Source organism: Doryrhamphus excisus, chromosome 8 (assembly GCF_030265055.1).
Source record: "Doryrhamphus excisus isolate RoL2022-K1 chromosome 8, RoL_Dexc_1.0, whole genome shotgun sequence".
In the NCBI taxonomy this organism is placed as follows: domain Eukaryota; kingdom Metazoa; phylum Chordata; class Actinopteri; order Syngnathiformes; family Syngnathidae; genus Doryrhamphus; species Doryrhamphus excisus.
Genome location: NC_080473.1, coordinates 21,292,598 through 21,319,768, shown reverse-complemented (window position 1 = coordinate 21,319,768; position 27,171 = coordinate 21,292,598). Strand labels below are relative to the sequence as shown.

The window sequence follows — 27,171 nt, the reverse complement described above, 5'->3', positions numbered from 1 at the left end:
GTTTAAAAATGTATACATATTTCATAGGTAAAAATTTATTCGTGGTTAAACTAGGATGAATCGCAGAATATACTGTATAATCTGAGGCACGATGCGGTAGTCACGTTTTGAAATTTAATTAACTGAGTAAAAAGTTCGGTGTCGAAAGTGCGACACACTAAATTAGACGGTTACGGAATAAATCTTGACGTCACGAAAATGCGACGCCGGTCTTCACAATAAACAAACCCGCATGCACGAATGCACAATATGGCAGATATTGAGTATTACAGAATTATAACGGCATGTGGTTACTGACAATAGGATATATCAGCAAAACAATACGCCCTATAATATACTGTATAATTTGCGACATGACGCGGTAGTCACATTTAGAAATGTAATTAAAACTTCCGTGTCGAAAGTGCGACACACTAAATTAGATGGTTACGCATTTTGATGTCACGAAAATGCGACGCCGGTCTTCACAATAAACAAACCCGCATACAAACAAAAACAATAAACATTGCACACAAAGACCAACATTTCGGTTTTATCGCTTTTTTCATTGAAATCTTGTTTATTGAAGATGTAGTACGAGAACCATTGAGCAAATATGTCAAAGCAACTGCATTTAGAAAACCCGCCATAAACCAAACTACTGTGGGACTGGCAAAAATATTTACGTCAACAAAAAAAAGAATTTAACACTGAAAGTAACACCGGACAATTAAATGTCTTCCCAATATGAGAAATCACACTATTTTGCGGTAAGTACTTCTGGTTATTTGTACTTGGCAAAAAAAAAAGGTACCAATTTGTGACACATGGCAAGACAATGCAGTTGAAAGTAAAAAAACAAACAAGTAAAATAAAATTTCAACTTAAATAAAAATGTTGCTACTGACTGATGGCCATCCATCAAAATACATCTAAAGTATTTACTAGAATACAACACAAAAGTGATGAAAACAATATAAAGGGGGATGATTTCATTCATTTTGGCTCATATCAACTCATAATACAGTCAAAGAATTAAGTGTATGTATGGATTTACAAAGGAGTGCTGTAGTCTTAAGTGAGAATGTGGCTTGGGTTTTTAAGTCTCGGTTGCGTGTGCTTAGACGTCTTGCCCACCTGGAATTGTCGCTCCAAAAAAAAAACAAAAAAAAACCTGGAATTCTCGCTCGTCCTTTTCAACCGCGCGGCGTCTGAGACTACAGTAAACTTAGTTGACCCCTGAGTTTCTAATGCAAAACTAGTGTATGAAATACCTCCTTACAGTGTATTTTAGTGCAAGCCAGCAATATGCTTAGATTTAAACAGAGGTATATTATTAGATAGCACCCAAAGATTCCTCACAAGTTAACTCTGCTGGATAAAAAAAAAAAAAAAAAAATATCGCAACAAGCAATGTTGGCAGGCGGCGGTTTTGATCTGAATCCTCGTGATAACCAGCAGTTCAAATGCATGAATTTGTATCACATGTATAAACGTGTTTTTCATAGAAAATATAAATATCCCTGAAAGAAACAAGATTCACAGCATTTTTTTTTTTTGTTTGTTTGTTTGTCGAGGAAACCAGTGCTGCTACCGTTCATGTCAAGTGTCTTTTCCCGTGTGCGGTCGTTAAAACCCGTCGTGCCGTCTCATTCGCTGTCGTGATAGACGACAGTTCGCTTGCCACGGTTTCGGGTGTTGACGCGGGCTTTTTGACGCGTTCCGCCGCACGCCTCGTCGCTGTCGTTTTCCTCCGAGGCAACCCGTGGTCGACGCCGACGCAACTGCCGACCGGCGGTCCTTTCGTCGCTCGCCGCCCGTCTGGGACTTCTCCTCTTTGGACTGCTGTGGGACCCTGAGCTGGCGTAGGAGTTTTCGCTCGCCGAGGACGACTGCTCGATTTCAGAGTCAGAACTGTGATTACTGCTGCAGCTTTCCTTCAGCCTTTTATGTTTGACCCGCCTCTCCTCATTCTTCTTCCTTGTCCTCCTTGAGCGGCGCACATCTTCTTCGTCGTCGTCGTCGTTCTCGCCGGAATGCGACGAAGAAAAAGCATCTTCATGATCCCGTTTCCGCCGCTTAAAGGAGCCGGATCTGCCATTTTTTTTATTGTTCTCAGCCGCCATGTCACTCTCATCTTCAGAGCCTGAAGTGTATACTCGTTTCCTCTTGGAAGACATCGGAGTGCTGCTTTCATCTGGAGGGCTTTTCCTTGACGCTCTCTTGTTGTAGCGGTCTTCCCTCGAGATCGCTTTGTTCCCGTTTCTCATTTTACTCCGAGGAGCGCCGTCTTCCTCCGAAGCGGAGTTATCGCTGATGTATTTCTTCTTGGGGAGCATTCGGAGGTTAAGACGGCGGTTGAAGGTGCCGTCGGAGTTATCCGAGTCTTCCTCCGATGAGCCGGTGGAGCGTTTTCTTCTGGACTTCTTGGGTTGGAATTCCTGCTCGGAAGTGTCGCGGCGAGGGCGTTTCGATTTGGTCTTGTTCCTCGTGGACCTCTTGGTTTTGGAGTCGAAGTCGTCGCTGGAGATGCTGTTTTCGGCGTCGCTTTCGTCGTTCTGCTTCGCTTTTTTCTTGCGTGAGCTCTTTTGCGCTTCGAGATCTCCGGCATGATGTCCTTGGCTTTTGGATGACGACACTTTGCTCCGTTTGGAGTCCTTCGGTTGTGCCGCTTCGCTCCCGTTTTGATGCGGCTGATGCGAGCTGTCCTCGTCGTCAGAGCTTACTGGAGGTTTGCTTCGGGTGCTTCTTCGTTTAGTGTCTTCTTCCTCCTCCTCCTCCTCCTCCTCTTCACTGGTAATCCTGCTCTTGCGGGATGAGCTTCGACTCGTCTTCTGACGCACGGCTACCTCATTTTCCTCCTCCGCATCTCCGGAAGTCTCCTCCGCCGCATCGCCGTCCTGCTCGGAGCTGCTGTCCAGCAACTTGTGATGTTTGGGGCCGTCTCCGTTCATGCACGTGAAAGGTCCTGCAGAAAAGAAAGAGTGAAGCGTTGCTAAATATATCCTCAGGAAAAGGCAAATGGAAAACTCGTGTTGCTGACCGGTTCCCTTGGTGTTGCTTGACGTTCTTGCGTGTCCGTTCTGCTGACAGTGGGAGGAGTCTGAGGAGCTGCTGTCGTTGCCGTTCTCCTCATCCTGGGATTCTTCAGTCGATTCCTTAGTATTCGTAGCTATAAAAAATGGGAAATTGGACATGAAAATGCAAATAATGTATTTGGCTATGTAATCACTGGGAGTGAAAATAGTCACTTTTTGAAATAATTGTAGTATTTGTTTTTCTGTGAGGCTCTTTTTTACGATTTTGTGTAACCCATAAATGTGTCATGTAGTTAGTAAAGAGGTAATGCTGTGTCACTCCATCCTCCATAAAAAAAAAATAAAAAAATTGTTACAACTATAATGATGAAAATGGTAATATTAATGATGATTAGAATAATGGTGATAATAACAATAATAATGGTAATAATGATAAAGATTATAACAATAATGATAATAATAATATTACAATGATAATAACAGGGGAAAACAAGACTGTGGCATGAACATGATTATATCTTGCAAAAAGGGGTAGGCATTTATAATCTTTTGCTTCATCCTACTCCTTTTGGGCTTGTGATCAGATAGTTGAATACAAATGGAAATAATGGAAAATAATAATAATAAAAATAATAAAAAAAACATGACTATATCTTGCAAAAAGGGGTAGGCATTTATAATCTTTTGCTTCAGCCTACTCCTTTTGGGCTTGTGATCAGATAGTTGAATACAAATGGAAATAATGGAAAATAATAATACTAAATAAATAATAATAAAAATAAATAAATAAAAATAATAAATAATAATAAAAAAAAAACATGATTATATATTCCAAAAAGGGGTAGGCATTTATAAGCTTTTGCTTCATCCTACTCCTTTTGGGCTTGGGATCAGATAGTTGAATACAAATGGAAATAATGGAAAATAATAATAATAAATACATAATAATAAAAATAAATGAATAATAATAATAAAAATAATAAATAATAATAAAAAAAATAAAAAAAACATGATTATATCTTCCAAAAAGGGGTAGGCATTTATAAGCTTTTGCTTCAGCCTACTCCTTTTGGGCTTGGGATCAGATAGTTGAATACAAATGGAAATAATGGAAAATAATAATAATAATAATAAATAAATAAATAAATAATAATAAAAAATAAATAAATAATAATAAAAATAATAAATAATCATAAACAAATAAAAAAACATGATTATATCTTCCAAAAAGCGGTAGGCATTTATAATCTTTTGCTTCATCCTACTCCTTTTGGGCTTGTGATCAGATAGTTGAATACAAATGGAAATAATGGAAAGTTATATTTTCATTCATGTAAGAAATGCACTGTAATATTTCATATATTTGCCCAAATTAAAAAAAAACAAAACAAAACTGTGTATAAACGAATGAATGTTGTATTTTATTGTATATTTTACTCTGTTTACTTGCTTTTATTCAACTCCATTCTTCTGTAAAGTGTCTGAGTATTTTGAAAGCGCTATATAAATAAAATGTATTATTATTATTATTATTAAAAAAAATAATAATAAAAAAAACATTCCCACCGTTTTTCGATTGCTCCCCATCTGAATCAGAGCTGCTCTGAAGCACCGTGGGGCGTTTGCTGGGTCGGGGAGTGTTGCGAAGGCGACTGGCGCTGCGCCTGGGCTCCGCCTCCTCCTCCTCTTCATCATCATCATCATCATCATCTTCATAATCTGATGCTTCAATAAGTTTGATCCTGTTGACAGCAGCCCTCGCCGTTTTCCTCTTGAGCGACCTGCGAATGGTTCGTTCTTCCGTGTTGGAACCGCGTGATGAGCTTCTTTCCGACTCCCGGAGGTGATGTCGCTCCCTGCGGGAGGGGCGGCTGGCGTGACCGTTCATCTCCGTTCTGCCCTCTGAGAACAAGCGATATTTAAAACAATAATAGTGAAATATTAATCTTGGGGTGTGATGAATCGGAAAATGAGGGATTTGGTTTTTACCGCTCTTGTTTCGACCCGCAGCGGCAGCGTTTCTGGTCAGGCGCGTGCTCCTGCTCTTTGGGGTTCTGCTGGGATAGCGGCGACCTGAAGAATGGGAAGATGCTTCGCCATCTTCTTCCACGTCACCTTCACTGTCTTCTTCTTCCTCCACCTCCTCTTCACTATCACTCAAATCCACTAGCACAAAAAAAAATAGGCCAAGAAATGTTTAAATCCTGGAATAATATCAGATGTTTACTCCAAAACAGGGGTCTCAAATATGTGGCCCCCATCTTGATTTTGTTTAATGTTAGTGCGGCCCGCGCAAGTTTGATATGGATGCTGTATGGTATCATGTACCCAGAAAAAATGATTACGTTTGATTCATGTTCATGTTAAAGGTTAAATAACTGTTAATAGTTATCCTCCCTATCCGTGTGGAAGTGGTAAGTTTTTGGCTATTTAAGTTGAAAGGAAATAACTTGGAGGCTACCGTTTAGGTTTGCTAGCTCTCTAGTTTGCGAGTTAGCATGTGTCTCGAGACCCTGCAGTTGCGCAATATGTTGTAAATAAAAAGAGTATAAATGTGACTATAGTCGTGTTTTGTCATGTCTACAGGGCTCTAATAATATGGATGCTGTATGGTATCATGAAAAAAATATTACGTTTGATTAATGTTCATGTTAAAGGTTAAATAACTGTTAATAGTTATCCTCCCTATCCGTGTGGAAGTGGTAAGTTTTTGGCTATTTAAGTTGAAAGGAAATAACTTGAAGGCTACCGTTTAGGTGGCTAGCTCTCTAGTTTGCGAGTTAGCATGTGTCTCAAGACCCTGCAGTTGCGCAATATGTTGTAAATAAAAAGAGTATAAATGTGACTATAGTCGTGTTTTGTCATGTCTACAGGGTTCTAATAATGCTTTGTTCATTTTAATATGAAAAAAATCATTTGTCTAACCACCAACTATATGTAGTTTCTTAAGTTTTTATTATTATTATTATATTTATTTATTACAGATTGATTGATTTTCTTTATTCTTGATTTGTTTATTTTTCATCTTATTTTGTGCATAAAAATAAAAAGTAAGATATTTGAGAACAGTGGAATGTTTTATCAGAGCTTTTCTTGTAGAAAATCGGAACTAAAGCAAAGTTTATTAATTTTTCTGTTTTTAATAAATGCGTTTTTTTTTTTTTTTTTTGGAAAACCTGATGCGGCCCAGCCTCACCCAGACCCTAGCTCCAGTGGCCCCCCAAGTAAATTGAATTTGAGACCCCTGCTCTAAAACAAGTAAAAGTGAGGCAAAAATAACCTTTTTTGCGCTGCTTGGAAGAGCTGCCTCTGGTAATTCTGGCTTTCTGTTTGCCTTGATGGAGCTTGGAGGAACCCGGACACGTTTCCTCTGATAAGTCACTGTCTTCACTCTCGCTCTCGGACTCTGGAGAGGAAATAATAGGTGTGACTTCCCAAATAAAACACAACAGTGTCAACTCAATCAACATCAAGTTCAGTCATTCAGTATCAGCGGATAAATACGGTGTTGATGAAGCACCTTTCGATGCAGAGTCGTCTTCTGAGGAGCTATGGCCGCCGGTACTGCTTCTCCGAGACCTCCTGGCCCGCTCAGGAAGTGGTGCTTTGGTTGAGGTAGATTTGGTCACAGAGACGGACTCCACTTTTTCCTGAGTTTTGACAGAGTCCCCCTTGTGACTGAACGAGGACAGGGACAACGGTTGAGTTTCCGAGCAGATTTTTTGAGTCGGCAATTTTGGTAATGGTAATGGTTTGATTTCATTTGAACATGCATCAGATTCCAATTGAGTGCATCCCATAATCAGTTCCCAGTTCCACATGTCCAAAAGGAGTAGGAAGAAGCAAAGCTTATTAAATCCTACCCCTCCATCTGGTACTTTTACAATCACTAACTGTTACATTTGTTCACTTCCTGCTTTCCATAATACCGTTTAAGGTTTGTTTTTTTTAAATAATGCACCTTGTACCAAAGTAAATGAAATTAAATGAAATTAAATTAAATTAATTACATTTAATGAAATTAAATCAAATGTAATTAATTACATGTAATTAATTACATTTGATTGTTACATGTAATTACATGTAACTACATGTAATTACATGTAATTACATGTAATTACATGTAATTACATTAACTACATGTAATTACATGTAATTACATTAACTACATGTAATTACATGTAATTACATTTAATTTTATTTAATTTGATTAAATCAAAATTTTTGTCCCGTACCGAAGTAGGTGATATGAGCATTGATTCCACATACTCAAATGCTATGGCTAGCATAACGTAGTCCTAGCATAGAAGTGTTTCAATTTTTGCAGTTCAGTTGTATATTTTGCATTTTGTTGCATTACAAAATGAAAAAAAAAAGAAATCTGGTGTAACGTTACACACGTAGCGTATTCGTGATGCTAAACCACGAGTTACCTTGTTGTGGCACCGCCGGCTGGGTCCTGCTGCTGCGTTTTCTTTTTGAACCTCTGGCTGCGGCGCAGCCTGGCGCTGCTCTTCACGGCCGTTTTGTAATCGGATATGATTGTTCGGATTTGCTCCTCGAAGAAGGCAGAGAGCCGCAACGTCATGCTGTAAATCTGCAAGAAGCAATTCAGTCACTTAAATGAAAACCAAAATAAATTAAAACCAACAGAAACACAAAATTCTCCTAAAGCTCTCCAAACCTTGGAACGTTTATTGGGCGTGTAAGCTTTGGCATTTGCAAATATTAGCCGCGTGTCTTTGCAAAGCTCGACTGGATTCTCATAGCGTTCTTGCTCCAAGGTCCTTTTCACAGTGCCAAAGTCCATCGGCGTATCAATGATGTCATGGTAGTCCTGGAAATTGAAACAAAACAAACGTTAGAATCTTTCCGAGTCCAACCTGGCTTGCTTTTTTTTTTTTTTTTTTAATTTTAGCACTATATTAGGCGGTCTTGAACTCACGGGATAGTTCTGAGGATCCACTGGCAGTCTGAAGGGCTCAGAGTCCTCGCACTCAAAGATGTAATTGAGCAGATTTTTGCACTGCTCCTTCCAGGCATCTCTGTCAGGCAGAACCTCCACAGATCGCTGAAAATAACACGCAAGGACAGACAAGGTCATCTCATGTTTCCCGTAATACATTTGACACTTTACATTATGAATAATAACGTTTGGAGTCATTTTTCATGGAGATTCTGTATACCTGACGCAGCCTGTGGCTTGAGGAAGGTCCTGGTGCTTCGGCATCCGCTTCCTGTGAAAGGACATTTCAAATAGTCATGCTCTGTATTAGGGATCGACCGATATGGTTTTTTTGGGGCCGATGCCGATAACGATCACCCTGAGCCGATGGGCGATTTTGCTTGGGCCGATACTGCTTTTGATCCCTCAATTTACATGAAAAAATGACCATGATAACAAATATTACAGGTCTCATGTTTAAACAAATATTTATTGAAATGTAAACACTAGGGATCGACCGATATGGTTTTTTTGGGGGCCGAGGCCAATACCGATTTTTTTCCATCACCCTTCGCCGATGGCCAATTTTGTTTGGGCCGATATTTGTGGCCGATACTGCTTTTGATCCCTCAATTTACATGAAAAAAATGACCATGATAACAAATATTACAGGTCTCATGTTTAAACAAATTGAAATGTAAACACTAGGGATTGACCGATATGGTTTTTTTGGGGCTGATACCGATTTTTTTCCATCACCGTGAACCGATGGCCGATATTTGTGGCCGATACTGCTTTTGATCCCTCAATTTATATGAAAAAATGACCATGATAACAAATATTTATTGAAATGTAAACATTAGGGATCGACTGATATGTTTTTTTTTGGGGCTGATACCGATTTTTTTCCATCACCGTGAACCGATGGCCGATATTTGTGGCCGATACTGCTTTTGATTCCTCAATTAATATGAAAAAATGACCATGATAACAAATATTCCAGGTCTCATGTTTAAACAAATATTTATTGAAATGTAAACACTAGGGATCGACCGATATGTTTTTTTTGGGGGCCGAGGCCAATACCGATTTTTTTCCATCACCCTTCGCCGATGGCCGATTTTGTTTGGGCCGATATTTGTGGCCGATACTGCTTTTGATCCCTCAATTTACATGAAAAAAATGACCATGATAACAAATATTACAGGTCTCATGTTTAAACAAATATTTATTGAAATGTAAACACTAGGGATCGACCGATATGGTTTTTTTGGGGCTGATACCGATTTTTTTCCATCACCGTGAACCGATGGCAGATATTTGTGGCCGATACTGCTTTTGATTCCTCAATTAATATGAAAAAATGACCATGATAACAAATATTCCAGGTCTCATGTTTAAACAAATATTTATTGAAATGTAAACACTAGGGATCGACTGATTTTTTTTTTGGGGGGCCGATACCGATTTTTTTCCATTACCCTTAGCCGATGGCCGATTTTGCTTGGGCCGATATTTGTGGCCGATACTGCTTTTGATCCCTCAATTTATATGAAAAAATGACCATGATAACAAATATTACAGGTCTCATGTTTAAACTAATATTTATTGAAATGTAAACACTAGGGATCGACCGATATGGTTTTTTGGGGGCCAATGCCGATACTGATTTTTTTTCATCACCCTTAGCCAATGGCCGATTTTGCTTGGGCCGATATTTGTGGCCGATACTGCATGTTTAAACAAATATTTATAATATTAAATATTATATTTGACCAAAGCATTTTTTGTGAATATTTTTTCCGCCATTCTGCGGTGGCCCCAGATTGTAAATTGAAATTTGACGTACCTCGTCGTCCTCGTCCATTTCTTCAACAACACTGTAAATTTCCATGATGTCCATGCAGTTTGAATTGCTGGGGGGAAAGAAAAAGAAAATGGGTCGAGGTGCAAAGATGGAACATTTGCACAAAAATAACAAAACCAAAAAAAGACAAAATATATCAGGGACGTACTTGACAAATTTTTGGAGGACGTTGGAGATGATTTTTGCAGAGTGGGCAATCTTGCTCCTTGGTTCGTTGAAAGTGCGGGCATTGTGCGCAATGTACCTGGCATCCCAGATCAATGCCGAAAGCCGCCTGCGGGACCGTTATTACAGAAGCGTCGGTGTACAGTATTGCAAATTAAGACACACGTAGTCGAACTCCATAAGTCATGTCTCATCAGGAGTCAACGAGATAAATGAACTGATGGAACCGACCTGTAGAATTTGTTCACGAGTCGCAGTCGGATGGTGTCCAGGTCCGTGGGGTAAGCGATCACGGTGCAGTAGGTGGGATATTGGATCAAGTCTACGGGACCGGAGAAGGGGGCACAAATCTCTGTGGCGGGAACGCAGACACGGCGTGTTTAGTTTAAACATCAAGAAATCGTTCAAGTCTGCTAAAAATGAGGCGTACGCACCAACGGTGATGAGCTGGCTGATTCCGCCGATGATTCGCTCGCATTCTTGGTCCCGATTCCTCACCCCCCACTCTCCCTGCAGAGGCTTGTACATCAGCTCGCTCATCTCCTCTGGCGTCACAGGGATGCTGCCGCCTTCCGTCTCGGGGAGCTGGGCTGCACAGCAAAGACAAACTGGATGAAAAGTCATATCAACAAAGTAAAAAAAAAATTTGTGAATTGAGAACCTTACCGTCCTCTGGAATAGGTTCCACGTCCCAAGGACTCAATTTCTCATTCTCACCATTATCCCATCTAGGGAGAAATGAAAAAAAAAAAAAGTAATTCACTAACAATTACATTCTTACCCAAAAACCCTACAGGGGACCGCTGCTACAAGATGATCTACTTTCATATGTTGTCAAATATACAACATAATGTGGCCAGAAATATTTCAATATCGAACAAAGCAAAATTAGTTCTCAATCAGAAATCACTCCACACTCTTTATTGCTCTCTGGTTCTACCATATCTTACTTATTGTGTGGAAATATGGGCTAATAACTATAAAAGCAATCTTCACTGGCTAAATGTACTGCAAAAAAGGTCAGTAAGGATAATTCATAATGCCGCCTACAGAGAACATACTAACTCCTTATTTCTAAAATCACAAATACTTCAACTTGCTGATATAGTTCATCTTCAAACAGCTCAAATAATGCATAAGGCTAAAAATAAGCAATTAGATAAAAATGTGCTATATATTGACAGTTAATATGGTACCCATTATGTCATTGTATGGTCGTATCACCACATACTTTGGTACGGAACAAAAAAATAGTTTTTTTTTTGTTTAAAAACTAAAAAAAAAATAAAAATTTAAAAAAAATTAATAATTAAAAAATTAATTAATAAATAAAATAAATTTGCTAAATACAAGGATGAAGAGTCTTGAACCAGTCATGATGTGCTATATATATCATTATATTGACACTTACTATGGTACCCATTATGGCATTGGATGCTCATATCACCGAGTACTTTGGTACAGGACAAAATAAAATTAAAAAAATATTTAAAAGCTAAAAAAAATAATAAATGTAAAAATAAATAAAATAAATTTGCTAAATACAAGGATGAAGAGTCTTGAACCAGCATTATTAAAACATTTTTTTTAAAATAAAAAAAAAACATTATTTTTTTATTTAATTTAATTTAATTTTAATTATATTAGGAAAGCAGGAAGTGAACAAATGTAACAGTTACTGATTGCAAAAGTACCATATGGAGGGGTAGGATTTAATAAGCTTTGCTTCTTCCTACTCCTTTTGGACATGTGGAACTGGGAACTGATTATGGGATGCATTCAATTGGAATCTGATGCATGTTCTAATGAAATAAAATCATTACCATTACCATTACCATTACCATTGTCACCTACCTGACTTTGAAGCACTGGAAGAGGCTGTCGGGGTATTCTGACTGGTACGGCTCCTGACAAACGATGGTGCCAAACCACCAGGCATCGTCAATCACCGAGCGGAACCGATCATCTGCAAATACGATGGAACAGCATCTATATTATATACACTGTGTACTAAATATCCCATGTCAGGACATGGACAGCTGATGGTGGCCGAAACGTACAAATAGGTATTTGTATTTTGAAAAGTGCTATACAAATAAAATGTATTATTATTATGATTTAAATGTTTTTTCCTCTTTAAATGTAGTGTATGCTCCCTTACATGCACGGAGCTGACTTACTTGGTTGCCAGTTCCTACGTAGCGCCTCATCATAGCTTTGCCTCAGCACCAGGAAATCTATCACATCCGGCATGTCGTGATATCTGCAAAGAAAAATCCCTTAGTTCAGGGGTCTCAAACTCAATTTACTTGGGGGGCCACTGGAGCTCGGGTCTGGGTGAGACTGGGCCGCATCAGGTTTTCCAAAAAAAAACAAAAAAAACGCATTTATTAAAAACAAAACAATTTAAAAAAACTTTGGTTCCAATTTTCTACAAGAAAAGCTCTGATAAAATATTCCACTGTTCTCAATTAGCTTAATTTTTATTTTTCTACACAAAATAAGATGAAAAATAAACAAATCAAGAATAAAGAAAATCAATCAATAATAAATAAATATAATAATAATAATAAAACGGCAAATAATAAAAACTTAAGAAAGCACATATAGTTGGTGGGTAGACAAACTTTTTTTTTCAGATTAAAATTACCAAAGCATTATTAGAGCCCTGTAGACATGACAAAACACGACTATAGTCACATTTATACTCTTTTTATTTACAACATATTGCGCAACTGCAGGGTCTTGAGACACATGCTAACTCGCAAACTAGAGAGCTAGCCACCTAAACTGCAGCCTTCAAGTTATTTCCTTTCAACTTAAATAGCCAGAAACTTACCACTTCCACACGGATAGGGAGGATAACTATTAACAGTTATTTAACCTTTAACATGAACATGAATCAAACGTAATCATTTTTTCTGGGTACATGATACCATACAGCATCCATATCAAACTTTAACTTTCATATCAAGGCGGGGGCCTCAAACTAGTGTCCTGCGGGCCACATTTGGCCCGCGGGGCCGCGTGTTTGAGACCACGGCCTTAGTTGGTTTTAGTTGGTGTGGTAGCCAGTTAATAAAAGGGAATGGCTTACTTGACAGAGAAGGACTTGTCAGTAATTTTGCCCGTGCCATGGTCGATTAGCGTCAGCTTCAAACAGCACAGCGTCGGAGGGCAGACCTCATACTTGATCCCGGTAATCTTCACAAATTCTTGGTCCTGGAAAAAAAAAAAAAAACAGAACATCCAATAGAGGTCATTTAAATGTCAAACGCTTTAAGCTGCGTCGATTTTTGCAGCTCCGCTTGGCCTCACCCGCAACTCCATTTTCTTCCAGGGCTGCTTGTCCAAGTTGATGGGATACAGATCTGTTCGTCTCACAGCCTCAACGTAAGCCTCGTGGCCCTGTCGGAAATAGATGACCTGGAAGAAAGAGAAGTCATAGTTGAATTGTCTATAATATGATAAATACTATATAATATACCAGAGAAGTGCTTATTAACAATATAAAGCCTCTTATATAATATTAGGCAATAATTAGGCATAAATACAGGCATAAATACTGACAAATATTGTATAATTAATAAATATGTGCCAAAAATGTAAGAAATAGTAACTCATTAAATAATAACAAATACATTAATTATGGATAAATTATATCAATATTGTGGTTCAATAATTAGGCATAAATACAGACGTAAATACTGACAAATATTGTATAATTAATAAATATGTGCCAAAAATGTAAGAAATTGTAACTTATTAAATAATAACGAATACGTGAATTATGGATAAATTATATCAATATTGTGGTTCAATAATTAGGCATAAATACTGACAAATATTGTATAATTAATAAATACGTGCCAAAAATGTAAGAAATTGTAACTTATTAAATAATAACGAATACGTGAATTATGGATAAATTATATCAATATTGTGGTTCAATAATTAGGCATAAATACAGGCATAAATACTGACAAATATTGTATAATTAATAAATACGTGCCAAAAATGTACGAAATAGTAACTTATTAAATAATAACGAATACGTGAATTCTGGATAAATTATATCAATATTGTGGTTCAATAATTAGGCATAAATACAGGCGTAAATACTGACAAATATTGTATAATTAATAAATATGTGCCAAAAATGTCAGAAATAGTAACTTATTAAATAATAATGAAAATGTGAATTATGGATAAATTATGTCAATATTGTGGTTCAATAATTAGGCATAAATACAGGCGTAAATACTGACAAATATTGTATAATTAATAAATACGTGCCAAAAATTTAACAAATAGTAATTATTAAATAATAATAACGAATACGTGAATTATGGATAAATTATATCAATATTGTGGTTCAATAATTAGGCATAAATACAGGCGTAAATACTGACAAATATTGTATAATTAATAAATCTGTGCCAAAAATGTATTTTGTGTGTATTTAAAAATTTTTTAAATGATGAATCTCCTCAACCAGGAAGTAACTCATATTGTCGGCTCGGGATGCTAGGAATTTGGTACGAGAAATAAGCAAAACGCACCTCATCGCCCATTTGAGGAACAAAAGGAGACTTCCTGGGAATGACATCGGTGATCCAGAGCGAGGGCCGAAACTCATTGGACACTTCTCTGTTGATTGACGGTCTGACTTTGGGCCGCTAATTGGGAGTGACAGGGTGTAAAATCGCCGCCACGGTTTCACGTTGTCACGTGGATAAAATGGCGCCGAGACGGACAACTCACTTTGGGCGATTTGTTCTTTGATTTCCTGGATTTCTCTTTGTCTTTCGTCGACGTTTTTTCCTCGTCGTCACTTTGCTGTTGATGCGGCTGTGTCTGCTGCTTGTCTTCCTCGTCCTCGTTGTCTTCCTCGTCCTCGTCTGAACTGCTGAGCTGGCGTCGTACCCGTTTCCGCGATGACAAGAGAGTCGATGGTTGAAGGTTGATTCCGGCGTCTGCAGTCCAGTCTGAGTATTCGCTGGATGATTGGCTGTATAGACATCGTTTGAGGACACAAAAGCAATTTAAAAACACTTAATATTTAAAAAAAAAAACTACTAAATAAAGTACCAAATACCTCGGACTGTCGCTGTTCCACTCCTCGTCATTGGAGGATTCCAGTTCACTGCCATCCAAGTCGTTGTCCTGAAAGACAGCCCACCATAAAATGACCTTGGGTGCCAGGAAACGACATTCAAAACAAAATCCCAAGGGAGCGGAGAATGTGATACCTCGGTGTGTGCGTCGGAGCTCGCGGTTTCCTCTCCCTCTTCACACGACAGCTCGATGAATTCCACCGCCGCGTCTCCGTGGCCGTGCGTTCGCTTAACAGGAGGCGGTTCTTCGTCGGAATCGTCCTGCATGGACAAGAAAGGCCAATGGAAATACTTTAACCTTCCTCTTGTGTTCGCTTTCTGGTAGCATGTCTTAAGTTAACGGGTCGGTATTAAATCAGCTATAAAATACACTAAAAACAATAAGTTACCATCAAATTTGCTTCTCATGGCCAAATGTGGCCCGCAGGACACTAGTTTGAGGCCCCCGCCTTGATATGAAAGTTTAATGTTTGATATGGATGCTGTATGGTATCATGTACCCAGAAAATATTATTACGTTTGATTCATGTTCATGTTAAAGGTTAAATAACTGTTAATAGTTATCCTCACTATCCGTGTGGAAGTGGTAAGTTTTGGGCTATTGAAGTTGAAAGGAAATAACTTTAAGGCTACCGTTTAGGTGGCTAGCTGTGTAGTTTGCGAGTTAGCATGTGTCTCAAGACCCTGCAGTTGCGCAATATGTTGTAAATAAAAAGAGTATAAATGTGACTATAGTCGTGTTTTGTCATGTCTACAGGGCTCTAATAATGCTTTGTTCATTTTAATCTGAAAAAAATCATTTGTCTACCCACCAACTATATGTGCTTTCTTAACTTTTTATTATTATTATTATATTTATTTATTACTGATTGATTGATTTTCTTTATTCTTGATTTTCTATTTATTTTTCATCTTATTTTGTGTAGAAAAATAAAAATTAAGATATTTGAGAACAGTGGAATGTTTTATTAGAGCTTTTATTGTAGAAAATTGGAACCAAAGCGAAGTTTTTTACATTTTTTTGTTTTTAATAAATGCGTTTTTTTTTTTTTTTGGAAAACCTGATGCGGCCCAGTCTCACCCAGACCCTAGCTCCAGTGGCCCCAAAGTAAATTGAGTTTGAGGCCCCTCTTATAGAGCATAATTAACCCTTAGTCGTCCAGGGTTTTGCATACCTTTCTGTATATTTCACCACAAAAACTCTCAGTTGCCATCCTTGTATTTCCCAGTATAACTTCACATGTACAGTTTTGTTAAGCAAAAAAAGAACCTACTGGACAGCTGTATATGATGCGCCTCTTCTTTGTGTTGTATAACGCCACCTCCTCGTCTCCTTTGGCAACCCTGATGTCCACTTGGTCCCTAGAACACAATCAGGAAGAATAACCAAAATGCTTGTTTTGGTTTTTTTGACGGTTATAAGGCAATGTAGCTTTCATGACGCAACACAAAATCACTTTATATTATATTTTTTAAAAAGATTAAAAAGATTAAAGACACACCTAAGAAATAGTAACTTATTAAATAATAATGAATACGTGAATTATGGATAAATTTTATCAATATTGTGGTTCAATAATTAGGCATAAATACAGGCATAAATACTGACAAATATTGTATAATTAATAAATATGTGCCAAAAATGAAAGAAATAGTAACTTATTAAATAACGAATACTATAATTATTAAATATTATTAAATATTAATACTATAACGAATATTATTGATAAATTATGTCAATATTGTGGTTCAATAATTAGGCATAAATACAGACGTAAATACTGACAAATATTGTATAATTACTAAATACGTGCCAAAAATGTAAGAAATAGTAACTTATTAAATAATGAGGAATACGTGAATTCTGGATAAATTATATCAATATTGTGGTTCAATAATTAGGCATAAATACAGGCGTAAATACTGACAAATATTGTATAATTAATAAATATGTGCCAAAAATGTACGAATTTGTAACTTAATAATAATGGATATGTGAATAATGGCCAAAAGCGTAAGAAATAGTAACTTATTAAATAATAATAAGTTAATGAATTATGGATAAATTATATCAATATTGTGGTTCAATACTGACAAATATTGTAGAATTAATAAATATGTGCCAAAAATGTAAGAAATAGTAACTTATTAAATAATGAATACGCAAATTCTGGATAAATTATATCAATATTGTGGTTCAATAATTAGGCATAAATACTGCCAAATATTGTATAATGTATAAATACGTGCAGTATACTGTATATACTATTGGTAGCGTTACCTATAGCAGCTTGGTGCAAGCTCGGGCACCACCACCCGGCGTCTCCAGGCTTGCAGGTCTCGTTCTGTGGCCATCTGACTGCGAGGGGCATTCTGGTGCATCTGCCTGACGCCTTCCACCTGCCCGCTCCGCCGCAAGCCTACGTTGGGAGGGGACTGCACCTCCGCGCGGTCGTTGACCGACACTGCGACGACGTGAAGAATAGTTCAGATTCCTCAATTAGACTGGATAAAAAAATAAAGCTCATACCTCTGCGTGGCGTACTTGGCGCCGGCGGCGGGGCTGCCCCTGGCGCCTCGGCTTGAACACCCCCCTCAGCGCCGCCTTGGTTCTGCCGGTCCTGCCGCTGCTGAAGTTGTCGGATGGCCTCGTCCAGAAGGCTGCTGCGTCTCACCGAGATCTCCTCCAACTCTGCGGTCTGCTGACTGATGACCTGCTCGACCACCTCGCCGTCACCTGAGCAAACGTGACGACTCAGCAACTCTTCAATCAACATAATATGCTGCTTGGGGGGGTTTGATCGCATTTTTTTCTGCAGCTAATGTCTTTAAATAAACATGCACCAACTGAGCTCCAGCCTTACTTGTGGCAACGTAGCCCAGCTGAGGGACCAGGTGTTCGGCTGCAATGTTCTCCCGCCCTGGAACAAGGCGCTGGTACCTGGAAATTTAAATAAATACAAATAAAACATGTTTAATGTTACGAGAACGGCTACATTAAAGTTAAATAGATGTCTTCCACTTGTATAGCGCTTTGACACTGTTAGTGTTTGATGAAGGACAGAGACTTGAACCCACAACCTTCAGTTAATGGTAATGGTTTCATTTCATTTGAACATGCATCAGATTCCAATTGAGTGCATCCCATAATCAGTTCCCAGTTCCACATGTCCAAAAGGAGTAGGAAGAAGCAAAGCTTATTAAATCCTACCCCTCCATCTGGTACTTTTACAATCAGTAACTGTTACATTTGTTCACTTCCTGCTTTCCTAATATAATTGAAGTTATTTATTTCTTTATTTAATTAATTTTTGTATTTTTTAAATTATTTTTTGTATTTTTTTATTAGTTTTGTATTTTTTTTAATAAATTTTTTTATTTTTTTAAAATAATTTTTATACATTTTTAAATATTTTTTTACAATTTAAATTTTGAACATGCATCAGATTCCAATTGAGTGCATCCCATAATCAGTTTCCAGTTCCACATGTCCAAAAGGAGTAGGAAGAAGCAAAGCTTATTAAATCCTACCCCTCCATCTGGTACTTTTACAATCACTAACTGTTACATTTGTTCACTTCCTGCTTTCCTAATATAATTGAAGTTATTTATTTCTTTATTTAATTAATTTTTGTATTTTTTAAATTATTTTTTGTATTTTTTTTATTAGTTTTGTATTTTTTTAATACATTTTTTTATTTTTTTTAAATAATTTTTATACATTTTTAAATATTTTTTTACAATTTAAATTTTGAACATGCATCAGATTCCAATTGAGTGCATCCCATAATCAGTTCCCAGATCCACATGTCCAAAAGGAGTAGGAAGAAGCAAAGCTTATTAAATCCTACCCCTGCATCTGGTACTTTTACAATCACTAACTGTTACATTTGTTCACCCCCTACCTTGGCGGGTGGGGATTTCCATCCACGTCCACGAGAAAAGGCGGGGGCATCAGATGGGGGGCTTGCTGTGTCTGTTCGTCAAGCACATAGCCGTTGGTATCCCTGATAAGTGGTCTGTAGTCAGTGTGGAAGAAAACCTGGTCTGGGAGCTGTTTTGGGAACAGGAGCGGGACAAAGGTTACATATTTTATATTGTTTTTAAGCTCCAGAAGGCATTTCTACACACTTTGAAAAAGAAACAATTGTGCTCATGAGTGACATTTTGTCTTGCCTTCTCATACGGCTTTGAGCTACCAAAACCAAAGATGAGCAGATGTCCATGGGAGTCCGTGCAGGCAAAACGCTGACCGTCGGGGGTGAATTTGCAGTCAAAAACTGCGCCGTGACCTTGCCCTTCGATCTGCGTCGAAACAATGGACGCAAAGCTGAAGTGGTAAACTTTCAATGAACATTCCCACTAATCAAGAGTCCGCGGTGTACCATGTTGAAATAGTGCTGCGTTCTTGTTCCTCGCAGGAGGTCCCATATGAAGACGTTCCCATCATGGCCAGCCGACAGGATGATCCTCGGGTCGAAAGGGTGCGGCTCAAGTACAAACACTTCGGCTTCGTGGCCCTGGAATCAAGGTTCACATTAGTCCTTTGTATTGATTTTTGCGAGAAGAAGAAAAAAATATATTACTTTTAGGATATGTAGCAGCTGTCCCGTGTAGGAGTTCCACACTTTGAGAAGGTGGTTATTGACAGCTGTGATGACCATGTTGTCATGGCGATCCCATGCTACCATGGTGACTTTGGGCTTTAAGTAGCTTTCCTCTTCACTCATAGGCTCGGCACTGAGGAATAAAAACAATGCAAGTTATTACTTTGTTTACATTGTATGAATAATTAATATCACAACAAAAAATGCTGTCAAGTCTGCCGTATGAGAGAACCACGGCGCTGGTTAATATAGTCCAGGGGTGGGCAAACTTTTTGACTCGCGGGCCGCATTGATTTAACAAAATTGCCGGGAAGGGGGGTGGGGGTGGGGTGGGGTGTGGTATATAGTATTTTACACGTAACAGTCAATTTTTACACCTATATTTTTACACATATTTTACATGTAAAAGTGTCATGCAATCTGCTATATGTGAACTTTGAAATCATTTATTTGATGTGAAGTGTATTAGAAATTAAATGTATTATTATTATTGTTATTATTATTATTTTTATTAGAATTACTATTGTTATTATTATTAGTTATAGTAATGTTATTATCATTATATAATATAATATATTATAATTATTATTTAAATTATTATATAATATATGATTATTATATATTAATAATAATAACAATAATATTGTTTATTATTATTTTTAATAATTATTATTATTAATATTATCTGCTATATGTGCACTTTGAAATCATGTATTTGATGTGAAGTGTATTAGAAATTAAATGTATTATTATTGTTATTATTATTATTTTTATTAGAATTACATTATTATTATTAGTTATAGTAATGTTATTATCATTATATTATATAATATTATATATTATAATTATTATTTATATTATTATATAATATATTATTATTATATATTAATAATAATAACAATAATATTGTTTATTATTATTTTTAATAATAATAATATTATTACTATTATTATATTAATATTATTAACAACAATATTAATATAATAATAGTAATATTATTATTAACAACAACATTATTATTATTGTTATTATTATTATTATTTTTACTATTGTGCTTGTGTTCCTTTTTCCAGGAGCATTTTGTAAACAACAGACCACATCAAATAACCAAATTGATAAAGCAGCTACCTCAACCATCAAAAAGTTGGCCCAAGCCACGATGCCAGGTTGTATGTTGAGTTTAAATAAAATACTTAGGAAAGAACAGGCGGGCCATATTGAAACACTTGGCGGGCCGGATGTGGCCCCCGGGCCGTAGTTTGCCCACCCCTGATATAATGTATATATAAATGGATTCCCATAACCGCATCATGAACAATAATAATAACACTCACCCGGGAAGAGTGGCAGACATGTTGAGGAGGATGCACCGCCACTGCTGCCGCTGATAGAGCTTCCAGATCCTGGCCGTGCCATCCCGACTTCCGCTCACAAACCTGAGGAAGTTGAAATTAATTGAACGTTGCATCTAATAAAACACAACACAAATACATTTTTTTAAAAAAGCATACCTTTCCCCTGAGTGGCAAAACTGGATGCTGTCAACTTTGTCCTTAACAGAACGTCAAAATAAGAGTTAAAGTCAGCAAATATAAATAATCTGTAGCTAAAATTGCGTGTCAAATTACTGTGTGCTCATGGAGCTCTGATATCTTTTCCGGGCTTCCACTCCCCAAGTAATATATTCTGATGACATCATCAGTGCTTCCTGTTGCTAAGAACATTCCCCCTGGAAAGATATTAAAGGCAACAATTCTTATCTCTCCCAGACGTACAAAAAACTAAATTGCGGTCTATGTCGGGCGTTGGACTCGTTACCTGGACTGAATGAGGAGCATACGGTCTGAACTCCCGGCCTCGGGCGCTCTGTAAACTTGTGTGGACGATCACTTCAGGAGGGAAAAACATTCAGTAAAATTCAGAGTGACAGAAACATTTTGAATAGGAGGAAAGATTAGCATTAGCATAATGCCGTAAAAGTTGAGCCAAGTCGTAGCAGAGTTCCTGGAGTGGTTATTTACTGAAGTATCTATTAAAACTGTTTGCATGAATGAAATGGATTATTTTCCTCGTTACCACAGAAACCTATGTCCGATTATAGAGCCTTCTCTAAAAGCCTTCTGGACATTGTTAGCATGCTAACATTAAGATATTAGGATTTTTATACATTTTCATAGGTAGATACTTACTGTAAATAAAGACCTACACTATAACGCTAGGTGTTAGCATGCTAACATTGCGAGCATGCTAGCATTGCCAGCATTGCGAGCATGCTAGCGTTGCCAGCATGCTGACATTACGAGCATTGCCAGCGTTGCCAGCATGCTGACATTACGAGCATTGCCAGCGTTGCCAGCATGCTGACATTACGAGCGTTGCCAGCGTTGCCAGCATGCTAACATTGCCAGCGTTGCCAGCATTGCCAGCATTGCCAGCAAGCTAACATTACCATGCTAGCATTGCCAGCAAGCTAACATTACCATGCTAGCATTGCCAGCAAGCTAACATTACCATGCTAGCATTGCCAGCAAGCTAACATTACCATGCTAGCATTGCCAGCAAGCTAACATTACCATGCTAGCATTGCCAGCAAGCTAACATTACCATGCTAGCATTGCCAGCAAGCTAACATTACCATGCTAGCATTGCCAGCAAGCTAACATTGCTAGCATGCTAAAAGACTTGCACAAAAATGCAAGGTGTTAGCATGCTAACATTAGCATAGTATTATTTTTAGTCATTTTATAGCTAGACATATATATATAAACACTTATAACTACGTTGTGTTAACATCCGATGTTAGCATGTTTGCCTTGCAAGCATGCCAACATCAGCATAGTACCATTTTAGCCATTTTCATAGCTAGACACTTACTGTATATAAACATTTAACCACTATTACGCTAGGTGTTAGCATGTTAAAACTGCTATCATGCCAACAGTAACATAGTAGCATTTTAGCCATTTTCATAGATGGACACTTGGTCCTATCAAGTATCTAATAGTATCTGTATGGACCTAAAAGTGTCATATATACTTCAGTTAACCAAGTATTTTTGACAGCTAGCCACTTAATAACACAAGCTAAAAAACAAAGTGAAAGCCGCACTCACCTAAAGTTGATGTTGTTGACGTCCCACTGCCAGAAACAGACTGTAGCATCAGTACCAGTGGAAAGCATGTAGCGCTTTGAGCCCTTGGCAAACGGTGCAAACTGAAAGCACAGCATTCACACGTTCAGCTCAAAAAGCCTGATCTCCAGCCATCGGCACTGCAGAACAAATACTTGTATACACTGCCTGGCCTAGAACCTAAATTCAAATCCTGGAATTTACCTGTAGGGAGGTAATTGAGCCGCTGTGCCCCTGCAGCACAGCCACAGGTGCACAGGTACGAAGGCACCACACGCGAATGGTTTTGTCGCAGCTTCCCGCGGCAATTAGCGTGTTTTCGAAACTGACCGCCAGGTCTGTGATCTCGGCAGAGTGTCCTCGCAGCGTCGAATGGAGCTTCCCGTCAAAGGAAGACCAAATCTTCACCAAGCAGTCATCCGAACCCTGACAAAGAATCACATTTTTGTCTTTAAAAAAATAAAAATCAAAATAAAAACATCAGTTTTTGACAAGGCCTTCTTACTGTGAAGATCCTGAGACCGGTGCGGTCAAACGCAATACAGTACACCGCAGACAGATGCCCCAGGATCCGCCGATGCAGACGCATGCGCTCATAATTGCTGATGGGGTTGATGGAGCTGAAGCGCTGCACACCCGTCAGCTCCCTGCCTCGATAGACCTTGACTGTTTGGCGGAAAGATAAAAAACTATCAGGACAGGACATAGCAGGGACCTGGAAAGGCCAGTAAAGTGGAAACCGGCCATGGCAGTTTGATTTTTAGTGATTTTTTTTGTCGTTTTTAGTGATTGTGGCCTAAATTGCCTGCTTTTTGTGGCAGGTTTTAGAAAAATTGCAGCAAATATTTTTTTTTGTTTTGAGACTGTTTTTAGTATCATTGCATTAGCTTGTGATTGCATGAATTCAAGTTGCATGAATTAGTGTTTTAAGTGTTCTTTGTAACACCAAAAAAATGAGGGCAGAATTCCAACAAATCTAAAAAAAATATGCTTTACTTCCATATTCAACTCAAGTGAAGAGCATATTTTGGAACGCAGCAATTTACCAGTCCCCTAGGATATCACTGGCCTTTTTTTTTATAAGATAAAAAAATAAGATGAAAAATAAATAAATCAAGACTAAAGAAAATCAATCAGTAATAAATAAATATGATAATAATAATAAAACGGCAAATAATAAAAACTTAAGAAAGCACATATAGTTGGTGGGTAGACAAATTATTTTTTTTCAAATTAAAATTAACAAAGCATTATTAGAGCCCTGTAGACATGACAAAACACAACTATAGTCACATCAAGGCAGGGGCCCGCAGGACACTAGTTTGAGGCCCCCGCCTTGATATGAAAGTTTAATGTTAAAGTTTGATATGGATGCTGTATGGTATCATGTACCCAGAAAAAATGATTACGTTTGATTCATGTTCATGTTAAAGGTTAAATAACTGTTAATAGTTATCCTCCCTATCCGTGTGGAAGTGGTAAGTTTTGGGCTATTTAAGTTGAAAGGAAATAACTTGGAGGGTACCGTTTAGGTCGCTAGCTCTCTAGTTTGCGAGTTAGCATGTGTCAAGACCCTGCAGTTGCGCAATATGTTGTAAATAAAAAGAGTATAAATGTGACTATAGTCGTGTTTTGTCATGTCTACAGGGCTCTAATAATGCTTTGTTCATTTTAATCTGAAAAAAAAATGTGTCTACCCACCAACTATATGTGCTTTCTTAACTTTTTATTATTATTATTATTATATTTATTTATTACTGATTGATTGATTTCCTTTATTCTTGATTTATTTTTCTTTTTTTTTTATTTTGTGAAGAAAAATAAAAATTAAGATATTTGAGAACAGTGTAATGTTTTATCAGAGCTTTTCTTGTAGAAAATTGGAACCAAAGCGAAGTTTTTTAAATTTTTTTGTTTAATAAATGCGTTTTTTGTTTTTTTTGGAAAACCTGATGCGGCCCAGTCTCACCCAGACCCGAGTTCCAGTGGCCCCCAAGTAAATTGAGTTTGAGACCCCTGATGTACAGTATATGCACATATGCCTATTGAGATCATTAATGGAGATGGGTTCTGTGAATGAGTTGAATACACACAAGAAATAATGTTCTACAAGCCAACCAAATGCCAAACATTGGCATTATTTTCAAAATGTGAGTGACCTTTGCAAGACAGACATACGAGTGAGACCCCCACCCACCTATATGTGGAGGTTTCCTGCAGTTCAAAGGCCTCTCTGGTGGTCTTCCCCTGTGAAGGGCTGCATATGATGATGCTTGAAACCGCACGCCATCACAGTCTGAATACAAAAAAAAATGCAAAAGATTCTCAGCAAATTGAGCACATGAACCAACAATTGTATTCATTTGAACACAGCGTTCCCTTTTTCATGTCATAAATCGTGCAAAGATGACAATCTCTATGACAAAATCTACATTATGAAAAAGATCAACCCAATATTCCGATTGCTTTTACGTCCATTGTTTTTGCAAAAGTCAAAGCAAGAAAAAAAAAACACAAATGAAACCCAAAGATGTACACAATGTCAACAAAACACAAAACACATGTCATTTCCTTGAATGTTTTGCACCATCACCACCATCAAAACACCCCAGAAATTGACATGCATTTCTAAAGAATATGTTCAACTGTAACCGACTCAGGTACCTTTTGGGGTCCGAAGCATCGACTCCTTTCCGGACCCCAGAAGCGAGTGCACGCCGGGCACACAAGATGGCACATCTTTATCAAGAAGCGGTCCAATCTTTTTACATATCTGAAGCAAATGATCTGGTGCAATGTGTTTGTTTGCTGCAACCTGAACGGAAGGAAAAGACAAAAACAATCACTCTATTGAGCTGATAATTTGAATTAATTTTTTTTTTTTTTTTAATAGAAATGCTATTTTGTGAATGAATAATTTTGCATTGTTTTAACACAGGAAGAAACATATCCAGGATGTTTAAGTCTAACAACTATCCCAATGCTTATTTATCATAATCTGGTCTACAAATAAGCTAACATTAATGTTATGGGATCTGGAAGGAAGCTATGTACAGTAATATAAGTATAATAGCGCTAATACGTAAACAATAGAGAAAATAGCCCTAAGAAGTTGTCTTAACGTCTCAACAGCTTTTCCTTGAGGCGGGACTTCTTATGCAAAACATTTCCTTTTAATCCACCAATCAGAGCGCAGGTCACAGGCAAAAACAACGCGGGGAGGAGGAACCTCGCCTTCTGATTGGCTGAGACGGAGCGGCTCCGGACCAGAGTGTGAAGCCAAACTACCCACCCTTAGCTAACTGCAGTACCAACTGTCGTGGCTAAATAACAAATAAAAGTTCACATTTTTCAAACGTTTACGGCACGTGTTTTTGTGATTCGCGTCGAGTTGCGTGACACGAAAGGAGTCGGAACATTAAAAAAAAAAAAACACTACAGTAAAGCCATGAGTACATCAAAGAGATTAGAACAAAGACGGTAAACAAGACCACAGCGTGGGTTCCCTTCCGTAATATATACAATTCATTTAACAATATTTGGTTTTTAATCGTCAATCTTACCACGTCTTCGTATGTTCTCGGGTGCTCATTTCCAAGCCAGTCAAGTCTCCCGGGTAAGAGCTGTCGAACACAAGAGAGCCCCCCCACGCAGAAAACAACAGTTATTTAGCTTATAAAACGTCAAAGAGCCGATACACACATTCTGAGAGAGATAGTATTTAAAAGTATAAACAAGTTCCACGGACCACCACACAGCTTAGCAGCTAGCAAAACACCCCCAAAGAAGAATACACGCACCTGATAGTCCTCTAGTTCGCTCACCAGGACCTGCGATACGATATCAAAATGGACAATTAACGGTGGATTAATTTAATATTAACGAGATTGGCAGCTATTTTTGAAACAACTCATGCGGGTTTCAGGCAATGCTAGTAGTAGTAGCTCACCTCGGCAGCTCTCCGACAGGGACCCGTTGTTAGAAAACGAGATATCAAGAAGTAAAGCTCTGGAATAAATCAATCAAAAAACATTAATGAAGTGTTTTACCGATATGGTAGGAAATTGAGCTATCAATTAGGGGTTACTTGTGCGGCTTACCCGACTCAAGGAGCGAAATGTTCCGATTTTTGGCCATTGAATCGGACGTAATTATGGAGAGGTGAATCGCAATGATATGATAACAAATATAATATTATATATTTTTATTTAATGTCGGTTACGCCGCTCTGACCACCCTCCACGGTTGCTCCCGGTTGCTATTCGGCCTGTTTGCAGTCGCCATTGGAAGGATGAGGCCTCGGCGATACCACTAACTTCCGGT

General features: G+C 37.9%; 1 protein-coding gene across 1 annotated transcript; it reads right to left on the bottom strand.

The window, feature by feature from the left end:
* Positions 1-532: 532 nt before the first annotated feature.
* Positions 533-27,171, bottom strand: brwd1 (bromodomain and WD repeat domain containing 1). The gene is made up of 44 exons (XM_058079424.1): positions 26,949-27,171; positions 26,798-26,856; positions 26,649-26,678; positions 26,412-26,471; positions 25,513-25,663; positions 25,046-25,144; positions 23,354-23,514; positions 23,053-23,274; positions 22,831-22,931; positions 21,537-21,607; positions 21,347-21,447; positions 21,230-21,270; positions 21,053-21,154; positions 19,698-19,851; positions 19,497-19,631; positions 19,288-19,416; positions 19,017-19,165; positions 17,976-18,052; positions 17,642-17,848; positions 17,393-17,576; positions 16,386-16,473; positions 15,247-15,372; positions 15,093-15,160; positions 14,759-15,005; positions 14,557-14,673; positions 13,313-13,420; positions 13,092-13,216; positions 12,175-12,257; positions 11,849-11,960; positions 10,661-10,722; positions 10,429-10,584; positions 10,226-10,346; positions 9,978-10,103; positions 9,812-9,878; positions 8,204-8,254; positions 7,963-8,088; positions 7,702-7,854; positions 7,451-7,614; positions 6,538-6,695; positions 6,298-6,423; positions 5,007-5,183; positions 4,584-4,919; positions 3,023-3,151; positions 533-2,947 (listed from the first exon to the last, which is right to left on the bottom strand). Exons 1-44 carry the CDS (start codon positions 26,983-26,985, stop codon positions 1,629-1,631), a joined length of 6,615 nt encoding a protein of 2,204 aa, XP_057935407.1. The 5' UTR covers positions 26,986-27,171; the 3' UTR covers positions 533-1,628.